The 17,468-nt window shown below is 47.1% G+C and overlaps 3 protein-coding genes across 3 annotated transcripts in view; 1 reads left to right on the forward strand and 2 right to left on the reverse strand.

Moving 5' to 3' along the window:
* Positions 1-6,394, reverse strand: part of Cog8 (component of oligomeric golgi complex 8) — a 7,493-nt gene extending 1,099 nt beyond the window's left edge. The window contains exons 1-4 of the mRNA XM_029532413.1: positions 5,959-6,394; positions 3,533-3,740; positions 2,261-3,088; positions 305-510 (exon numbers count right to left, since the gene is read on the reverse strand). Coding sequence (XP_029388273.1) covers positions 305-510; positions 2,261-3,088; positions 3,533-3,740; positions 5,959-6,341 — 1,625 coding nt within the window. The 5' untranslated portion in view covers positions 6,342-6,394. The remainder of the gene's footprint in view (positions 1-304; positions 511-2,260; positions 3,089-3,532; positions 3,741-5,958) is intronic.
* A 187-nt stretch (positions 6,395-6,581) lies between these two features.
* On the forward strand, positions 6,582-9,135 carry Nip7 (nucleolar pre-rRNA processing protein NIP7). The gene is made up of 5 exons (XM_021220143.2): positions 6,582-6,698; positions 6,804-6,890; positions 6,990-7,128; positions 8,128-8,268; positions 8,471-9,135. The coding sequence occupies exons 1-5, from the start codon at positions 6,643-6,645 to the stop codon at positions 8,588-8,590; spliced, it is 543 nt and encodes a 180-aa protein (XP_021075802.1). The 5' UTR covers positions 6,582-6,642; the 3' UTR covers positions 8,591-9,135.
* A 2,206-nt stretch (positions 9,136-11,341) lies between these two features.
* On the reverse strand, positions 11,342-17,281 carry Tmed6 (transmembrane p24 trafficking protein 6). Its single transcript, XM_021220142.1, has 4 exons — positions 17,044-17,281; positions 15,536-15,662; positions 14,979-15,127; positions 11,342-11,687 (listed from the first exon to the last, which is right to left on the reverse strand). Exons 1-4 carry the CDS (start codon positions 17,254-17,256, stop codon positions 11,457-11,459), a joined length of 720 nt encoding a protein of 239 aa, XP_021075801.1. The 5' UTR covers positions 17,257-17,281; the 3' UTR covers positions 11,342-11,456.
* Between the last annotated feature and the right edge of the window lie 187 nt (positions 17,282-17,468).

Below are 17,468 nucleotides of genomic sequence, written 5' to 3' on the forward strand. Positions count from 1 at the left end.
AGAGAAACCCTGTCTCGAAAAAAACAAAAACAAAAAAACCAAAAAAAGTCAGGCAGTGGTGACAAACACCTTTAATCCCAGCACTCAGGAGGTTTGCAGAGTTCTAGGACAGCCAGGGTTTCACAGAGGAACCCCTGAAGAGAAATCCCATATCAAAAAACCAACCAAACAAACAAATTTTTAAAAATCTTTCCTTTAATCCCAGCACTTGGGAGGCAGAGGCAGGCGGATTTCTGAGTTCGGGGCCAGCCTGGTCTACAGAGTGAGTTCCAGGACAGCCAGGGCTACACAGAGAAACCCTGTCTCAAAAAACAAACAAAAAGATCTTTCCTCTTTCTTACCTAAAGTCTGGGCTATCTGAGCTGGTGGGAAAAGGACTTGAAGACAGCGGTTCAAATAAGGAACAAGGTCTTCCAGGAAGGCAGTGCAGAACTGGACAAAGATCTCATGCTCCCCACTGCTGAACACAGCCTCTTCGGCTCGATGGAATGCCAGGATTGTTTTGGTTACCTACAAGACAGTGTCAAAAATCAACCACAGAGGAAGTGTACTGCTGCTATGTGGAAGAGCACAAACTTGCAGCACAAAGAATGTTCATTCACAACAGGGGCAGCAGGGGGCAGAGACAGGCAGAGCTCTGTGAGCTCCAGGCCAACCTGGTCTACAGTGCAAGGTCCAAGATAACTGGGGATACAACTAAGACACACAAAGCCTGTCTTGAAAAACCAAAAAATGGTAAGAAAAAAAGAAAAAAAAGAAAATTGATTCCAAACAATGCCTTTCATTGCTATGCTGTTGAAATTCAGCACTGTAGTCAATAGACAAAATTGTGTCATTTGACTGGTGGGTTTATGACCTAATGCTTTGTGTTCTGGTAGAAGGGTGTAATGAAATTATTCAGGAGAGGTGCTCTCCTGCTGGCCTGGAGGAAGAAAAGCCATGCTGTGAGCTGCCTGTGGCAGATGGCCTCAGTCCTGCAATGTTTCCAATGGCACAGAATGACACCTGACAACTGGAATGAGCCTCTAAGGGAACCCAGAGCTCTAACTCCAACAGACGCTTGGACCCAGCTGACACCTTGAATACAGCTTGTGAGACCCTGAGCACAGAACCCAGACACTGCACCTGGATTCCTAGCTCATAGACAGTGTATATATGTGTGTGTGTGTGTGTGTGTGTGTGTGTATTACACATATTAATATGTGTATATTACACATATTAAAAATAGACAGTAGCTGATATGGGATGTAATCCCATATATATAATTTTAATCCAACAACATGGCACACCTTTAATCCCAAACAATGAAGGTAAGTTAGTTTGTAGAAGAAAGCATCCATGTTTGGAAGTGATGTCTAACTGATTAGAGGCAGACAAAGTAACAAATCAGAGAAAGATTTGACAGAACAGGATACGCCCAACTCTCACAAGAACAAAGAAAAGCTACTTAAAAGAGCAGCAGGCCAGGCATGGAGGCAAAAGCCTTTACTCCCAGCAGCCTTTACTCCCAGCACTCGGGAGGCAGTGGCAGGGGGGATTTCTGAGTTTGAGGCCAGCCTGGTCTACAGAGTGAGTTCCAGGACAGCCAGGGCTACACAGAAAATCCCTGTCTCGAGAGAGAGCAGCAGCTCCAAGAGGGGAGGAGGAAAGAGAGTGAAAGAGGACAGTTTTAAAGTTAGTATAGGGGACAAGCAGAGCAATTCAGTTAGAAGCTGTGAGAAACCAGTTTGAGTCAGTCAATGTGAAGAGGAGTTTTGAGTAGAACAGCTGAGATGACCAGCCAGCCAGAGTTCAGAAAGAGGTAGAAAGGGTGAGCTTATTCAGCAGTAAGTCCAGAGGCTGAAAGTGTTCTAGATCTAGGTGAGAGTATATATACTGCTACTAGAAGCTTCCAGGGCTAGGCCTAGGTTAGCAGATGTAGACAGTAAGCCTCAGAGAGGACAACTGCATCAGGCAAATAAAAGATACTTTTACAGATACATGTAAGTGTTTTAAGCTGCTGAATCCCTGGGAGTTTGGTATCAAGCAATGGACTGTGCGTGCTGAATGACTGCCACAGGTACTCTACTTCCTAGCTTCTTCCAGGATCACCCCACAAAGGGTCATCTATCATCTGAGGTGCTCTACCAGAAAAACCTGGAAGAGCACAGTAAACCTCTCAAAATTGGCAGGCACCATGGTTCTATGGACTGGTTCCACACAACAGCTTGACTGGCAGTTACCAAGGGCAGCCCAAGACAGCAGAAAAAAAATCACTCACCTTGGTGAGGGCATCTTCCAAGGCCCCAGTCACATCCTGTGCTAGAGCCACAGGGCAACAGAGACGTAAATCATTGAAAGCAACCAAAATGTTGTTGAGGAAGCAGGCAAGAGGTGGGAAGTCTAAGAGCACCATCGGTGGCTGCAGCGTCCCTGGCTGTGTGGCTGGTACTGTAGCAGGCACGTTACTGCTGCCTAGGATGGTGGCAGTTGAGATGAGGGTGTATGAAGTCATCTCATCCTGGAATTTCTCCACTGCTTCCTCAACTGCTTTCTGGAAAGTGCTGATTGCCACCCTCTGGAAAACAGGAGCCAACTGGCCGCGGAAATCAGCCCCCACCCGGCTAAAGGACAGCCCAAAGTACATGCACTGGCCAAGCAGAGAGTCCAAGCGGCCACCTATACCCCGGTAAAGGTCGGTCTCTAGCACCTGCAGGAACTGTGAGATTTTCTGCAGCACCCATCCATGGAAGATGGCACCCTCATTCACAGTGTACTCGCCCATGGCAGGTGGCAGCAGGGGGTCCTCATCTGAGAAGATAGCACGGTACTGGGTGATGATATCAAAGAGATGGACTCGGCAAGCCTCAATGGTTTTTGTGATATGGAAGTAAGGATCATCATTAGGGATGGCAGTCAGAATGGAGCGGAGCCAAGCATCCCGGGCCTGAAGAAATTTCACCCTCAACTCAGCCTCAGTGAAGACATCCATGCGTCGAAGATAGCCTATGACACGCAGGCAGGCTGGGAGCTGGATGTTGGTCCTCAGTTGTTGGATCAGCTGGCTTAGCATCAGCTGCATGGACTGGCGCACTTCATTCACAATGCCCTGACAATAAACAGAGTCGTGACACTCTGAGAAAAATACTTTGGAACCCATCCTATTAACCCTGGACACTGGAAGCCAACATTCGTGTGGCTTCGCGGATACATAACGTGGGTGTGTAAAGCTGACACCTGCAAGTATACAGAGATCTGCGGGCACGACTAGTTCTCCTGCTCAAAAATCCTCCCAGGATTTCCCATCACAATCAACAAACTACCTACTGTTCATCATGATCCCCAGGCCCTGCCTGATTCTCCAGCTTCATCTGCTTCCTAATGCCCCAGACTTTGAATCTTTGAATGAGTGCACCAATATCTTCTGTTCAGCTTACCTGGCTGGCAGAAAGATATGAAATATGCAAAGGTTTCTACGTGTAAGTGTAGTCACAATCATCACAGAATTAACTATCAGATCATCAGCTTGAGGCCCTCTGGGCAAGGTGGCTACCTGGATGACAGGGATGGAGGAGTACTTCCTTTCCAGTCGCCGTACGTAGGCGGCGAGCTCCAGTGCCTCTTCGTAATAGCTGTTTCGGACACACGTGTCCATAAGCTGGGGGATCTCTAAAATCTCCAGGATCTCTGTGTGCCGGTTTAGAGTCAGGGTGTTCATGCGGCGGTTGGAGCTGATCTCCTCAGCTTCCTTCATAAAGGTCCTAGAGCCAATCAGGAAAGTGTATTTCCTTACTGTTCTGCACAGCAGTTTGTTACCAAGCAGTTACAGACACCGGGCTAGACGGTTTACCTAGTTTATTTAAAATCTTCCCACAGGGCTGGCTGTGGTGGGGTAACCCATGATCCCAGCCCTCCACAGGTTGAGGCAGACCAGCCAGGGATACATAGTGCAACCCTACCTCAAACAAAATCCTCACTTCAAACCTACAATTCCTAGTACACTTGAAAAAACTTTTTTTTTTGGTTTTTCGGGATAGGGTTTCTCTGTGTAGCCCTGGCTGTCCTAGAACTCACTTTGTAGACCAGGCTGGCCTCGAACTCAGAAATCTGCCTGCCTCTGCCTCCCGAGTGCTGGGATTAAAGGCGTGCGCCACCACACACGGCTTCTGAAAAAACTTTTAACTCAAGGTTTAAGAAACTTTTCACTTTCAACTCAAGGTTTAAGAAACTTTTCACTAACTGATGGCTTGCATGGAGTCGTCACAATGGCTCAGTGGGTACAGTGCCTAGTGCCACAACAAGCCTGCTGACCTAAGTGTGATCCCTAAATCCCCCCGCCCCCCCGAGAGAGAGCCCACCCTACAAGCTATCCTCTGACTTCCACATCAACATGGTGGACCCCTCCCTACATGTCATTTTAAAAATGGCTTGTAGATTTGGATTGGCTGCATAGACTGTCACATTTGGGACTGAACTGCTGTAGGTCTCACGAAGGAGGACTATGTCATGGCCAGCTACTTGACTTCTCTGGACCTTTTCTTTTCTTTTTTTTTTTTTTTAATTTTTTATTTTATTTTATTTTTTTTTGGTTTTTCGAGACAGGGTTTCTCTGTATAGCCCTGGCTATCCTGGAACTCACTTTGTAGACCAGGCTGGCCTCGTTTTTTTTTTTTAAAGATTTATTTATTATTTATTTTTATGTGGAAGTACACTGTAGCTGTCTTCAGACACACCAGGAGAGGAGGTCAGATGTCATTACAGATGGTTGTGAGCCACCATGTGGTTGCTGGGATTTGAACTCAGGACCTCTGAAAGAGCAGTCAGTGCTCTTAACCACTGAGTCATCTCTCCAGCCCCTCTGGACCTTTTCATTGGTGTGAATGTTAGAGACAGGCAAGATGACATGTATGTAAGACCTTACACAAAGTAAATGTATGGAAAGCGTATACAAATCCATTACTAGCTGGACTTAAGGCTGGAGAGGTGGCTCTGTGATCACTGTTCTTGCAGAGGACCCCAGTTTAGGTCCCAACGCACATACCTAGTGGCTCACAACCACCTATAATTCTAGTCCCTGGGTATCTGACACCCTCTTCTGGTCTCCTTGGGCACATACGGTGCACAGACATACATGCAGGTGAGATACTCATACACATTTTAAAGTAGCTACTAATATTTTTCTAATAGAGCACTAACCACCCTGTAAGCCACACTCTTGCCCTAAGATCCTTCAGGTCTTCATGTTATGTGCTGTTATATATCTTTCCTTCTCCCACTTAAACTTTCTCTTCTATAGTAATTCCAGAAACTGGCTTTATGAAGTCCTGAATCTCTTCTCAGACGTATGGGGTACACAACCTGTTTTTAATATCCACGCCTCCAAAGAAAAACTGACCTGCTGGATAGCAGAACTAAGTGTACTAGATTGAGGATCTAGAAATGTAATATAGCTTAAAAAGGAAATGCTTTTTGACAACCTACAATGACAAATAGGATTTGTCAGCTTCCTATCGATGGACGTTTTGAAGCAGAGCGCTTCCAGCCCGCATTTATATAGGGTTAACTATGTCAGGCCCAATGACTGCCTTGCATACATTTGTTTGTTTGAATGTCTCATGTAGCTCAGGCTGTCCATGAATTCAATCAATACTCAAGAGTAGGATGACCTTGCGACTCGAATACTGGGGTCACAAGTGTCAACAAGACCGGCTGAGTGTTTATTATTTAATACAACCGCCTATGAGGGAGCAGTGGACTCCTGGCTTCCAAACTTGGAAACTTACTAGCCGTGTTCTTGGGCAAGTCACTTCCCTTCGACTTCGTCGTCTGTAAAATAATGACGCTACCCACCTAGAGGGCTGCTGTGAGGTTTAAGTGGATTAACAAGGCAATCGGGAGAGAGCTCTGTGCACTAGGCATGGGTCGGCTAGCGTCCTGGGAGATACAATTACGCGCCCGTCGCCATCAGGCCAGCCGCACCTGCAGCTCTGCTGGAAGCCGGGCAGACGGTCGAGCAGGCGCCCGAGGGACGCCTCCACGTCGCCGAAGAGCCGGTGGATGCGCTCGGTGCACTCGGCCCCGCGAATGAACGTCTTGTAGTTGGCGAAGGCCAGGTCGCGCGTCTGCTGCAGCCGCTGGGCCCGCTCCTCTGCCAGGCGCTCGGGTTCGCGCCGCAGCCGGTCCAGTCCGGAGCCGCTGAGCTCCCGGAGGTAGCGGCCCACGTCCGGCTTCTCCCGCCACTGAGCCTCAGGGAAGCGGTCCCGGAAGAGCGACGCCAGGAGCCCTTCATCCTCCACCTCGCCCAGTGCGACGGCCGTGGCCGAAGCGGCCGTGGAGGGCTGGAGAGGGACAGCGGCCGCCATCTCTCATGCACAGCACGGTCACTTCCGCTCCAGACCCGGGAGGGCGCCGGTTTCGCTCCTGGGAAACGGAAACGGTTGGGGCGAGGGGCGGGGGAGAGATTTCCCGTCTCTATGGTTTCTCATCTAGCCGGCTTTCGGTCCCCGGAAGTCCGCCAAGGTTGGCACCGGCCGCGCAAAGATCACGAAGATTTAAGCTAGAGAGGCACGCGTTCGTGGACCCCAGGAAGTGGGCGTGTGCGAAAGTGACTTCCGCTTCCGGCTCTCAGGCACGAGGATTCCCGGGAACCAAGCTAGCGGCAAGATGAGGCCTTTGACTGAAGAAGAGACCCGGGTCATGTTTGAGAAGATCGCGAAGTAGTAAGAACCGGAGAGGCGGATGCGGGACGGGCGTGCGGGGAGTGGGGATGCGGCCCCCGGGCGGGACGGTCCCGGCTCAGCCGCCGATCTTCTTGTTGCCCTCAGCATCGGAGAGAACCTGCAACTCCTGGTGGACAGACCCGACGGCACGTACTGTTTCCGGCTGCACAACGACCGCGTGTACTATGTGAGGTGAGGTGGGGCGTGCTGCCCACTGCGTGGCGGGCTGGAGGCCAGCATCCACCCCTGGTCCTGATCGTCACCGGGTACCTTCCTCCCGCGCCCCTCTAGTGAGATGATGCTGAAGCTGGCCGCCAACATCTCCGGAGACAAGCTCGTGTCTCTGGGGACGTGTTTTGGGAAGTTCACCAAGACCCACAAGTTCCGCTTGCACGTGACAGCCCTGGATTACCTGGCCCCCTATGCCAAGGTACGTGGTAGGGGTACTGGTCTCCAGTTTGCCGTCCGGGATGAAGTCCCGGGTGACGGCGGCCAGGTCAGAACACGGATTTTTTTGCCACCGAGTTTCTGGACAGGGTCAGTGCAGGGCGCCGTTTGTCGGTATTGTGTAGGAAGGGTTATGGCCGTGGAGCTGCATAGCCTAGCTGTCTACAGAGAAACGGGCCTCCACCGTGTCAGCTGAATCTCAGAAAGCAGAGACAAGTGCCAGTGGTGAGGGTGATCCTAGGGTCCAAAAAGAAAGAAAGAAATTGCTTATAGCGTGAGCATTTCGATGTAAAGTTGAAGAAGGAACTCCATGGTGAAAGATCAAAAATTGGGGTCCATCCCAGCACTTGGGACGCAGAGGCAGGCAGATTTCTGAGTTCGAGGCCAGCCTGGTCTACAGAGTGAGTTCCAGAACAGCCAGGACTACACAGAGAAACCCTGTCTCGAAAAACAAAACAAACAATAAAAATGGGGTCCAAACAGGGCTGGAGAGATGGCTCAGCGGTTAAAAGTACTGACTGCTCTTCCAGAGGTCCTGAGTTCAAATCCCAGCAACCACATGGTGGCACACAACCATCTGTAATGAGATCTCATGCCCTCTTCTCATGTCTGAAGACAGCAACAGTGTACTTGTATATAATAAACAAATAATTCTTTTTTTTTTTTTTTTAAAAGGGGGGTCCAAACGGCTTAAAGGGAACATGTNTTTCNCCCCCCCTTTTTTTTTTTTTTTTTTTTTTTTTTTTTTGGTTTTTCGAGACAGGCTTTCTCTGTATAGCCCTGGCTGTCCTGGAACTCACTTTGTAGACCAGGCTGGCCTCAAACTCAGAAATCCACCTGCCTCTGCCTCCCGAGTGCTGGGATTAAAGGCGTGTACCACCACGCCTGGCTTCTCCCCACCTGTCTTTAGGCACGGAAGCAGCCACTAATCCTCCACCTACAGGGATATAACCAGCATCCTTGTCTTTTAACTCTCTTTCAGTATAAAGTGTGGGTAAAGCCGGGAGCAGAACAGTCCTTCTTGTATGGAAACCATGTGCTGAAATCCGGTCTGGGGCGAATTACTGAGAACACATCTCAGTACCAGGGAGTGGTGGTCTATTCCATGGCGGACATTCCTCTGGTGAGTAGCCATGGTAGCCATCCATACATCCATACATCCATCGCAAATGCCAAGTGCCTACTGGAAAGGATGAAGTTTCATTCAGCACCTCTGAGACTGACTTCTTGACCCCCTTCACAGTTCTCAAAGATAAAGCTGTTTCAATATAGTTTTTGCTTTGTTTTGTTTTGTTTTAAATGAATGTCTGTTCTTTCCATTCCAGGGTTTTGGGGTGGCAGCAAAGTCTACCCAAGAGTGCCGAAAAGTGGACCCCATGGCAATTGTGGTGTTCCATCAAGCAGACATTGGGGAGTATGTACGCCATGAAGAGACACTGACTTAGGAAGGTCATCCCAAGAACATTCTGCTGCGTGAGAGGACTTAGCTTTGTTTGCTGTGTGCAGGCCATCCAGTTAAATCTGGACAAGACTGAGTGAGATACGCACCGTGGGTTCTTATCAACAGAAATGGCTCTAAAATAGGGTCTCAGGTCCTCTAGAGTCAAAAGCAGGTGGATCACAAGTATAGGGCCAGTTCAGGCTACTTGGTGAGTTCAAGGCCAGCCTGGGCTACTTTGTGAGACTTGTCTCAAAAATCTAAAAGAGACAAACCAGACCCTGAGAGTGTTTGTGTGAGTAAATAGAGTGTTTCTATTTTGTATCTGCATCCTCTTTGTTTGCATCAGAAAACTTGTTCTGAGTGAAGGTTTCTGAGTCGCTTCACTGAGGACAGGAGTAATCTTACTGTTATCTGTGATAACACTGTTTTCCAGTTTCATGATAGCACAGTGGACTTTGTACTGTTTGTTAATATTAAAGGTAGAAACAGCCATATAAGCCTCTGGTTTTACATATGGAATTTAATAAATTTTAGTGGTTTTGTATTGGTTATTTTATATGTGTTGTGTGTTTTTTTTTGGCATGTATGTATGTTCGTTGCTTGTGTACTTGGTGCCTAAGGAAGTCAAGATGGCTTCAGATCTGGACCTAGAGTTGCTGGTTGTGAGCCACCATATAGGTGTCAGAAATTAAACTCAGGTCGTCTGCAAGAACAGCAGTGCTCTTAACCACTGAGCTATCTCTCCTAATACATTTAATAGGTGCATTTTGGCTATTTTTCTTTGTGGTAAGTGGGGTATAGTGTGGAAGATTCTGTATTCAAGCCTCAGTTCTGCCCCTTGCCTGCTGTGTGGTGGTGGACAAGTTACTCTGCTTAGAGAAGCTTCATTTTCTTCCTTTGTTAAAAGAAAAACCCAGCCTGGCGTGGTGGCACACACCTTTAATCCCAGCACTGGGAGGCAGAGGCAGGAGGATTTCTGAGGCCAGCCTGGTCTACAGAGTGAGTTCCAGGACAGCCAGGGTTACATAGAGAAACCCTGTCTTGAAAATACCAAAAAAAGAAGAAAGAAAGAAAAACCTGTGACTCTGCCTTATGGTGACTCTGCCTTATGGTGGGGCACATCTTTAATTCCAGCACGGGACTTGGGGGTGAGGCAAAGGCAGATGGAGCTCTGTAGGTTTAAGGCCAGCCTGGTCTACATAAGGAGATCCTGGCCAGTCTTAAAAAACAAACCCAAAACCCACAAAACTGAAAAGACACCTCTAGTCATCAGTGTAACGGTGGTATTCAGAATTGAAAATAGCAGTCGTAAAACATCCGGCATGGGATAGCAGAGAAACCCTGTCTCAAAACAAAACGGTATGTGTGTGTCTGTGTGAGTATATCCTGCTTGGGTATTGGCATCCTCAGAGGCCAGAAAACAGCTGAGATTCCTTGGAGCCTGAGGTAAGGACAGTTGTGAGCTGGCCATTGTGGATGTTGGGAACTAAACTTCAGTCCTCTGAAAGAGAATATTCTTTCTTAACTGCTGAGCCATCATCTTCCCTGTCTGTGTTAAAATGTTTTTGTTACTTTTTTTAATTGAAACAAGGCCTGACTGTGTATCTCTACTTACAGGATTATAATGTGCCCAGGCTGGCCTCAAACTCTCAAAGATCCATTGATTCTGAAGTGCTGAGATTAAATGGGTATACTACCATACGAGGCTCAATTTCCACCCCTCTATCCCCCCCCCCTTTTTTTTTGTTCTTTTGAGGCAGTCTCTGTAGCCCTGACTGTCCTGGAAATCACTCTGTAGACCAGGCTGGCCTTGAACTCAGAGATCTATTTGCCTCCAAAATGCTGGCCTTAAAAAATGTGCCCCACCATGCGTAGCTTCAGAACAATTTCTTAAGATATGATCTGTTTATGTCAGTTTTAGGGGGCATTTTTGTTTTTTGAGGTGGTGTCACATTATCTCTAAGTTGGTCTGAAACGCTATGAGGCCCAGGCTGTCTTAGCCTCTCAAGTAACGGCTTTATAGGTCTGTCGCCACACCAGTTTCCAAAGGTAACACCTTTTAAGTAAAGTAAAATATTTCCAACCGCTGAAGGACACTACAGGCCAACAAGATAGCTCAGTGGACAGCCTGGTAGGGTGGATCAGCCATGTGCCACCAAGCCTAATGCTGTGTTCAATCCCTGGGACAAGGTTGAAGGCGGGGACACCGCTGACCTTTGTAGTCCCATACAATGGATTAAAATTTTTGAAACTCCAAAAAGTTGTCTCTGTCTCAACTCTTCTTTCAGAGCTTTTAACGCACTTTGAGATATGGTCTTGAATTGCCTGAGGCTGATGTTAATGCTTCCTTCCTCTGGAGAGCTAGAGTTCAGATTTGAGAACCACCACTGATTTCTGTGGGGCCAGGGATCAAGGCCCAAGTTGCATACAACTCCGGTACTCTTACTGAAGTGAGCTTCATCCTTGAACCCCCTTCCAGGGGTCTCTATTATCATCTAAGTGCATCAGAGAAGGCTAAGGGACAGCTGTACGAAGATCTGTTCTTAGGCTGAGGACGGTGTTACACACCTTGCCAGCAGTGGGAATGCAGAGGCAAGTGAGTCTCTTTTAGTTTGAGGTGAGCTGGGTCTACCCAGCAAGTTCTAGGCTAGCCAAGGCTACATATTGAAACCCTGCCTCAGAAAAAAACGGTACTTTTAACTTTTAGCACTTAATAACGTATTTTAGAATAATCAGCATCATAGCTCACTTTTTATTACACATTTGCCTTTATTGATGGACACAAGAGAAAGGGGATGTAGATTGACTTTTTTTCCCCCAATAACTTTCCAAAGCCGATTTGATCAAAGCTTTGACAAATACGCTATATGTTAGCATCTTGGCTTCTTTGTGTCAGAAGTTGAAGCAGTAAAAAGTCGTTTCAAGAAATAGAGCTGGAGGGCCCCAGAGAGGATGATAGCAAGGCTCTGAGCTGTGGACCACCAGTTCACATAGGTGTAGTTAGATTGCAGAAGGAAGAAGTCGGCCACCTTCCTCATCCTGGCAGAGTTGTAGAAGCGCCACATGTGGAAAACTTGGTTCTGCACCCTTTGTGTGCTGTCCTGTGGGAAGAAGGAAAGCCACTCCAGCTGCTGTTTGTGTCTCACCTGCCCTGATCTAAGTGACCTATGTCACTCAGGATTCTGAGAAACAGTGTTGCAGCGGTTGATAATATATGGTACTTTGGCTGTGTTTGAGAAAAATTGCTAGAGTACTTTTAAAGTAGGGAGGCATGGTGGGGGCTTGGGATGTACCCCAGTGGTAAGAAGGATTGCCTAGTATCCACAAAACTCCCTATATCCTAAACACAGCAGCCTTGCACATTCAAGGTAAATACTTGGACTACTTCTCACATAGCCCAAGCTGGCCTCAAGGTCAGTATGTAGCTAAGGATGACTTTGAATTCCTGATCTCCTACTCTGTTGAGGTTACTTGTATAAGCCACTACCAATTGAGATGCGTGTTCAACATGTCATCACCTTCTTAACTGATACCTTGTCCCTGCAGACTGTTAGGTTTATGAGGAAGTCTTTGGCAAGATGTCTCCTGCAATTACCAAATACCAAACTTTGCTGCGGTAGCACAAAAGCTGCCATAATCGATGGGTAGCTGTCACACAAACATCCCTCTGTTCCAGTAAGATTTAGTTTACAGAACAAAAGTTTTTGTGTGCCAGGGAGGCAGAGTGATGGGAGAAGGTATCCACTGGTCACATGACAATCAGAAGTGTGCCCAGAATATAAAGAAAACTCTTTTTTTTTTTTTTTTTTTTTTTTTTTTTTTTTTTTTTGAGACAGGGTTTCTCTGTGTAGCCCTGGCTGTCCTGGAACTCACTCTGTAGACCAGGCTGGCCTCGAACTCAGAAATCCGCCTGCCTCCCGAGTGCTGGGATTAAAGGCGTGCGCCACCACGCCCGGCTATAAAGAAAACTCTTACAGGGAGTTTTTAAGAAAAAGATGGCCTCCCCCAACACATAACACCTTTTTTAGTGGGCAAGAGAGTTAGCGCTTGTATATACCAGGCAAGGGCTAGCTAACACTAAGCTACATTGCTAGTCCTGAGCAAAGGATTTGAGTAGACATTTTCCTAAAAAAAAAAGGGGGGGGGGGCTGGAGAGATGGCTCAGTGGTTAAGAGCGCCGACTGTTGTTCCAAAGGTCCTAAGTTCAAATCCCAGCAACCACATGGTGACTCACAACCATCCATAATGAGATTTGACGCCCTCTTCAGGTCCATCTGAAGACAGCTACAGCAACAGTGTACTTACATATAATAAATAAATCTTTAAAAAAAAAAAAAGGCCAGGCAGTGCTGGCGCACACCTTTGGGAGGCAGAGGCAGGCGGATTTGGAGTTTGAGGCCATCCTGGTCTACAGAGTGAGTTCCAGGACAGCCAGGGCTACATTGTCTCAAAAAACAAAACAAAAAAAACCAAATAAACAAACAAACAAAAACATGGACATGGTCAATAAGCACATGAAAACATATTTAGTCTTTGTGCCCTCCCACTGGACCAGTAAGCAGGCACATCCCTTTGACATGCAGAATTACATCAGAGAGTTCTGAACCTGTATGTGCAGTAGAAATGCTCCGAGAGCAACCACATCATTGGTGTCAAGGGCCACTTGTCCATCGAGGTGAATGTGACCAAGTCACAGGTGGTTAAATGGCTAGATTAAAACCTATGCTATCTGTGGAGGCCACTCACAGGATGGGCAAGTCTGGTGATTCTATTCTCTGATTGGCTAAGACTGATGAGGTTGTCTCAAAATCCTTTTGACCAGAAAAGATCAGAAAAATTTGTCATAAATAAAAGTGAGAATGTTGAAAAAAGATATTAATTTTGTTCGGTTTTGGTTTTTCGAGACAGGGTTTCTCTGTATAGCCCTGGCTGTCCTGGAACTCACTCTGTAGATTAGGCTGGCTTTGGACTCAGGAGATCTGCCTGCCTCTGCCTCCCAAGTGCTACATATGCACACACATAAGCATACATTTATGTGTATCACATACATGCAGGAACTGGAGTTACAGGTCCTTGTGAGATGCCTGACCTGGGTGCTTGGCACCCGGGTCCTCTTGGAAGAGGAGAGAGCCCTTAATCACTGACCCAGCCCTTAATTTTGATGGTTTAATTGCAAATTTTATTTTATAGCAATTTATTGGCCTTTCCAACAATAAGGCTTAAGTGTACATCAAAGCAGAAGATAGTATTTCACACCCACCAGGACAGCTATCATCAATACTTTAGGATGGATAGAAATTAGAATCTTCATAGCTGCCTAAAGGCCTTATCTGCTATGGAAAACTGTCAGGTAGTTCATACAAAATTAAGCAGTTTAAATCATGCCCAGAAAGTCCACGTGTAGGCACATGAAAAGAAAACACAAAAGCTTGTTTGCACACATTATCACCAGCACTGTGAGATAGAGCCAAGAGGAAGAAACTCAAATGCAGTCAGCTGGTGAGTGGATAGTCAGGAACGAAGCTGTACTTACACAGTAGGGTGTTCAGCGCTAAGAAAGGGGCCAAGGAGCACTTAAGCATAGTATGTAAATTAGGTGTGATAGCTTGGGTCTATAATCTTAGCACTCAAGCTGAGGCAGGAGGATTGCTTCAAATTCAAGGCCAGTCTGAGCTACAGAGTGTGAGACCCTGTTATATAATAATAATAGTAATAATAATAATGTCAGGTGGTGGTGGTGCATACTTTTAATCCCAGCACTCAGGAGGCTGAGGCAGGTGGATCTCTGAGTTTGAGGCCAGCCTGGTCTACAGAGTGAGTTCCAGGAAACCCTAGAAACCCTGTCTCGAAAAAAAAAAAAAAAATCAGACTGGGCATGGTGGTGAATGCCTTTAATCTTAGCACTCAAGAGGAAAGTGGATCTCTGTGAGTTCAAGGCCAGCCTGGTCTACATAATGAGTTCGGGTCAGCCAAGACTACATAGTAAGACCTTATCTCAAACAAACAAAATCCATGCTTTGTGAAAGAAGGGACCATATAAATCCACTTGCTGAGTCTGTTTACAGAAAACCTGCAGGAACAGTCCAACAGCGCTTATGGGGTTAGGGGATTCTAGGGGGGATGGGGGCAGTGAGGAAAGTGTAGAGTTTCTCGCAGGGATGGGAGATCGGTCTGCTATTAGTGCTACGGAGGCCGCACAGGTTTGTGAATGCATATTACAAACAGGCAGCGGACTAGACGGGTCTGTTAACCATTGTTTGCCCAGGCCTTGGTACCAGGGGAGCGCGTGCCACATAATGAACTGAAGGGTTCGGCTCTTTATTGCCTACTTGGTTTTTATTATGACTCCTCCCTCATTCAGGCCACACCCCCAGGAACGCCCATCCCATTACCTCAATCGCATCCAGAGTGTCATTCAGCTGCTTTCTTCGACTCTGCTTGTCATCCACCTCGGGCCCCTCATAGAAGACTCCGAAGTTGAGATACACTTGGATAGAGCTGAAGCGATTGTGCTCATTTTTTAGACAAAGCTGATAGAAGCCTGTGGGGATTCCTAAATCTCATTACCAGGTCTTTAGTGCCCCACCCTGTCTTACATTCTCTGCTTAAGAGTCCCGGCTATCCTCCATAGACCAGGCTGGTCTTGAACTGACCAAGATCCGCCTGCCACTCCCTCCCGAGAGCTGGGATTAAAGGCATGTGCCATCATTGCCAAACCCTTATTTATTTCTTAATTTCATAGAAATGTTTAGCTGGGCGTGGTGGCGCACGCCTTTAATCCCAGCACTCAGGAGGCAGAGGCAGGCGGATTTCTGAGTTTGAGGCCAGCCTGGTCTACAGAGTGAGTTCCAGGACAGCCAGGGTTATACAGAGAAACCCTGTCTAGAAAAAACAAACAAATAAAAAAAAAAGATTGACTATTATTATAGCATTGGAGATGAATACATACCTGTTTCTTGTGTAGCAAAATTAATCTGGCCCCGTACATCCTGGGAAGTATCAATAAGGAAACCCTGTGGGGTACTTGCCGTGGCAACAATGTGGCGGTCATGTGACATCCCGAGAATGCGTTGAACCTTCCATCAATGTTATAAGAGAGAGAGAGAGAAAGGTCCTTACTACATCACTCAAAAACCAGCAAGGTGCGGGGCAGTGGTGGCGTATGTCTTTAATCCCATAATCCCAGAATTTGGGAGGCAGAGGCAGGCAGATTCCTGAGTTCAAGGCCAGCCTGGTCTACAGAGTGAGTTCCAGGACAGCCAGGGCTACACAGAGAAATCCTGTCTTGAAAAAACAAACAAACAAACAAACAAATAAACAAAACCCAACAAGGTGGTAAGACTGATGCTGTATCTCAAGTTTGAGGTCAGTGCCTGGGCTACGTGAGATCCTGTCTCCCCAAGAACCCCCAGAACCTAAACAAACAAAGTTACCTCTAACTTTAATATTAAGGTCCTTGGGTGGTCTAAGCCCCTTTGGGTGTACTTGCCCAAGGGATAGGCGCCTTCCAAAGAGGAACCGAATTGTCTAGTTGCATAGACAAGCTTTGAGCTGGTTATTCTACAGGTTGCTAGGATTAACACAAGCAGGAGACTTGACATTGTTCTCACCCCATTGACTGAAGTGACTTCATTTAAAATCTATTATTTCTGTCTCTTGTTTCTTCTTTCTTTTTCTTTTTTTCTTTTTTAAAGATTTATTTGTTATATCTAAGTATACAATAGCTGTCTTCAGACACACCAGAAGAGGGTGTCAGATCTCATTACAGATGGTTGTGAGCCACCATGTGGTTGCTGGGATTTGAACTGAGGACCTTCTGAAGAGCAATCAGCGCTCTTAACCACTGAGCCATCTCTCCAGCCCTCTTTCTTTCTTTTTCAAGACAGGGTTTCTCTGTGTAGCCCTGGCTGTCCTGGAACTCACTCTGTAGACCAGGCGGGCCTTGAACTCAGAAATCCACCTGCCTCTGCCTCCTGAGTGCTGGGATTAAAGGTGTGTGCCACCACTGCCCGGCTCATTTCTTCTTTATTGACATGCTTCTCTGTGTAGCCTTGACTGTCCTGGAACTCACTGTGTAGACCAAACTGACCTTGAATTTAGAGATCCCCCTGCCTCTTGAGTTCTGGGACTAAAGATGTGTGCCCCACAATTATGTGACTACTTTAGCAAGTGTTGTCTTTCCTCATATCAGAGGAAAAGTGAAGGCTGCCTCTCTTGAAGGAGCATGGTCTTGTCCATTGGATTGGAACACACTTCTGTAGCTTCCAGTTCTAGACCAACCCATATGCTTTAGCTCCCGTTGCTGGCTGTTCATCCAAGTCTCAACCAGAGTTGCTCTCTAACTGAAGGTCCCCTCAATTCACAAGTGGCAGCCACTGCCTCATAGAGAACCAGACCTTGGCTTCATTGAAAGCCTGACTCACTTTATAAAAGGTATGGCCAGAGGTCTCCACGCACCTCGTAGCTGAAGTAGAGGTATCCCATCTGGTCAGCAAATTGCCAGAAACATTCCGTGGCTCCTGGAGAGACCATGATGGCAAAGTCATTCCGATCAGCTCCCCGAAACAGTGGCTGGTCCTTGGAGCCACGTAGGGGATCTGTCTCCTGGCTCTTCACAGAAGTCACTAGGCTCAGAACTACCAGCTCAGCCGTGAGGAGCGAAGGGGACATGCTGCCTTCTGTGGAGGCTTCTGCAGGTGAGGTGCTCACAGGCCTGTGGAAAGGAAGGCAGCCAGGCAGCCAGCTAATCATTAACCCCACAAGCCACACTTAGGACCAGTTTCAGAGCCATTGTAGATCTTCTGTAATACAGGTGCCATGCACCACAATGCCCCTCCCCCGACCCTGTTGGGTCACGGAAGGATTTTGCTTTCATCTTAAGA

Source organism: Mus pahari, chromosome 20 (genome assembly GCF_900095145.1).
Source record: "Mus pahari chromosome 20, PAHARI_EIJ_v1.1, whole genome shotgun sequence".
In the NCBI taxonomy this organism is placed as follows: domain Eukaryota; kingdom Metazoa; phylum Chordata; class Mammalia; order Rodentia; family Muridae; genus Mus; species Mus pahari.

What these genes read in the sequence shown, in the direction of transcription:
- Nip7 (XM_021220143.2), top strand. Translation starts at nt 6,643, where the DNA reads ATGAGGCCTTTGACTGAAGAAGAGACCCGGGTCATGTTTGAGAAGATC. An exon ending in GACCGCGTGTACTATGTGAG is followed by an intron (nt 6,891 to 6,989) that starts GTGAGGTGGGGC and finishes GCGCCCCTCTAG; the next exon opens with TGAGATGATGCTGAAGCTGG. An exon ending in ACCTGGCCCCCTATGCCAAG is followed by an intron (nt 7,129 to 8,127) that starts GTACGTGGTAGG and finishes ACTCTCTTTCAG; the next exon opens with TATAAAGTGTGGGTAAAGCC.
- Tmed6 (XM_021220142.1), bottom strand. Translation starts at nt 17,256, where the DNA reads ATGTCCCCTTCGCTCCTCACGGCTGAGCTGGTAGTTCTGAGCCTAGTG. An exon ending in ACCTCTACTTCAGCTACGAG is followed by an intron (nt 15,663 to 17,043) that starts GTGCGTGGAGAC and finishes CATTGATGGAAG; the next exon opens with GTTCAACGCATTCTCGGGAT. An exon ending in TTTTGCTACACAAGAAACAG is followed by an intron (nt 15,128 to 15,535) that starts GTATGTATTCAT and finishes GAATCCCCACAG; the next exon opens with GCTTCTATCAGCTTTGTCTA.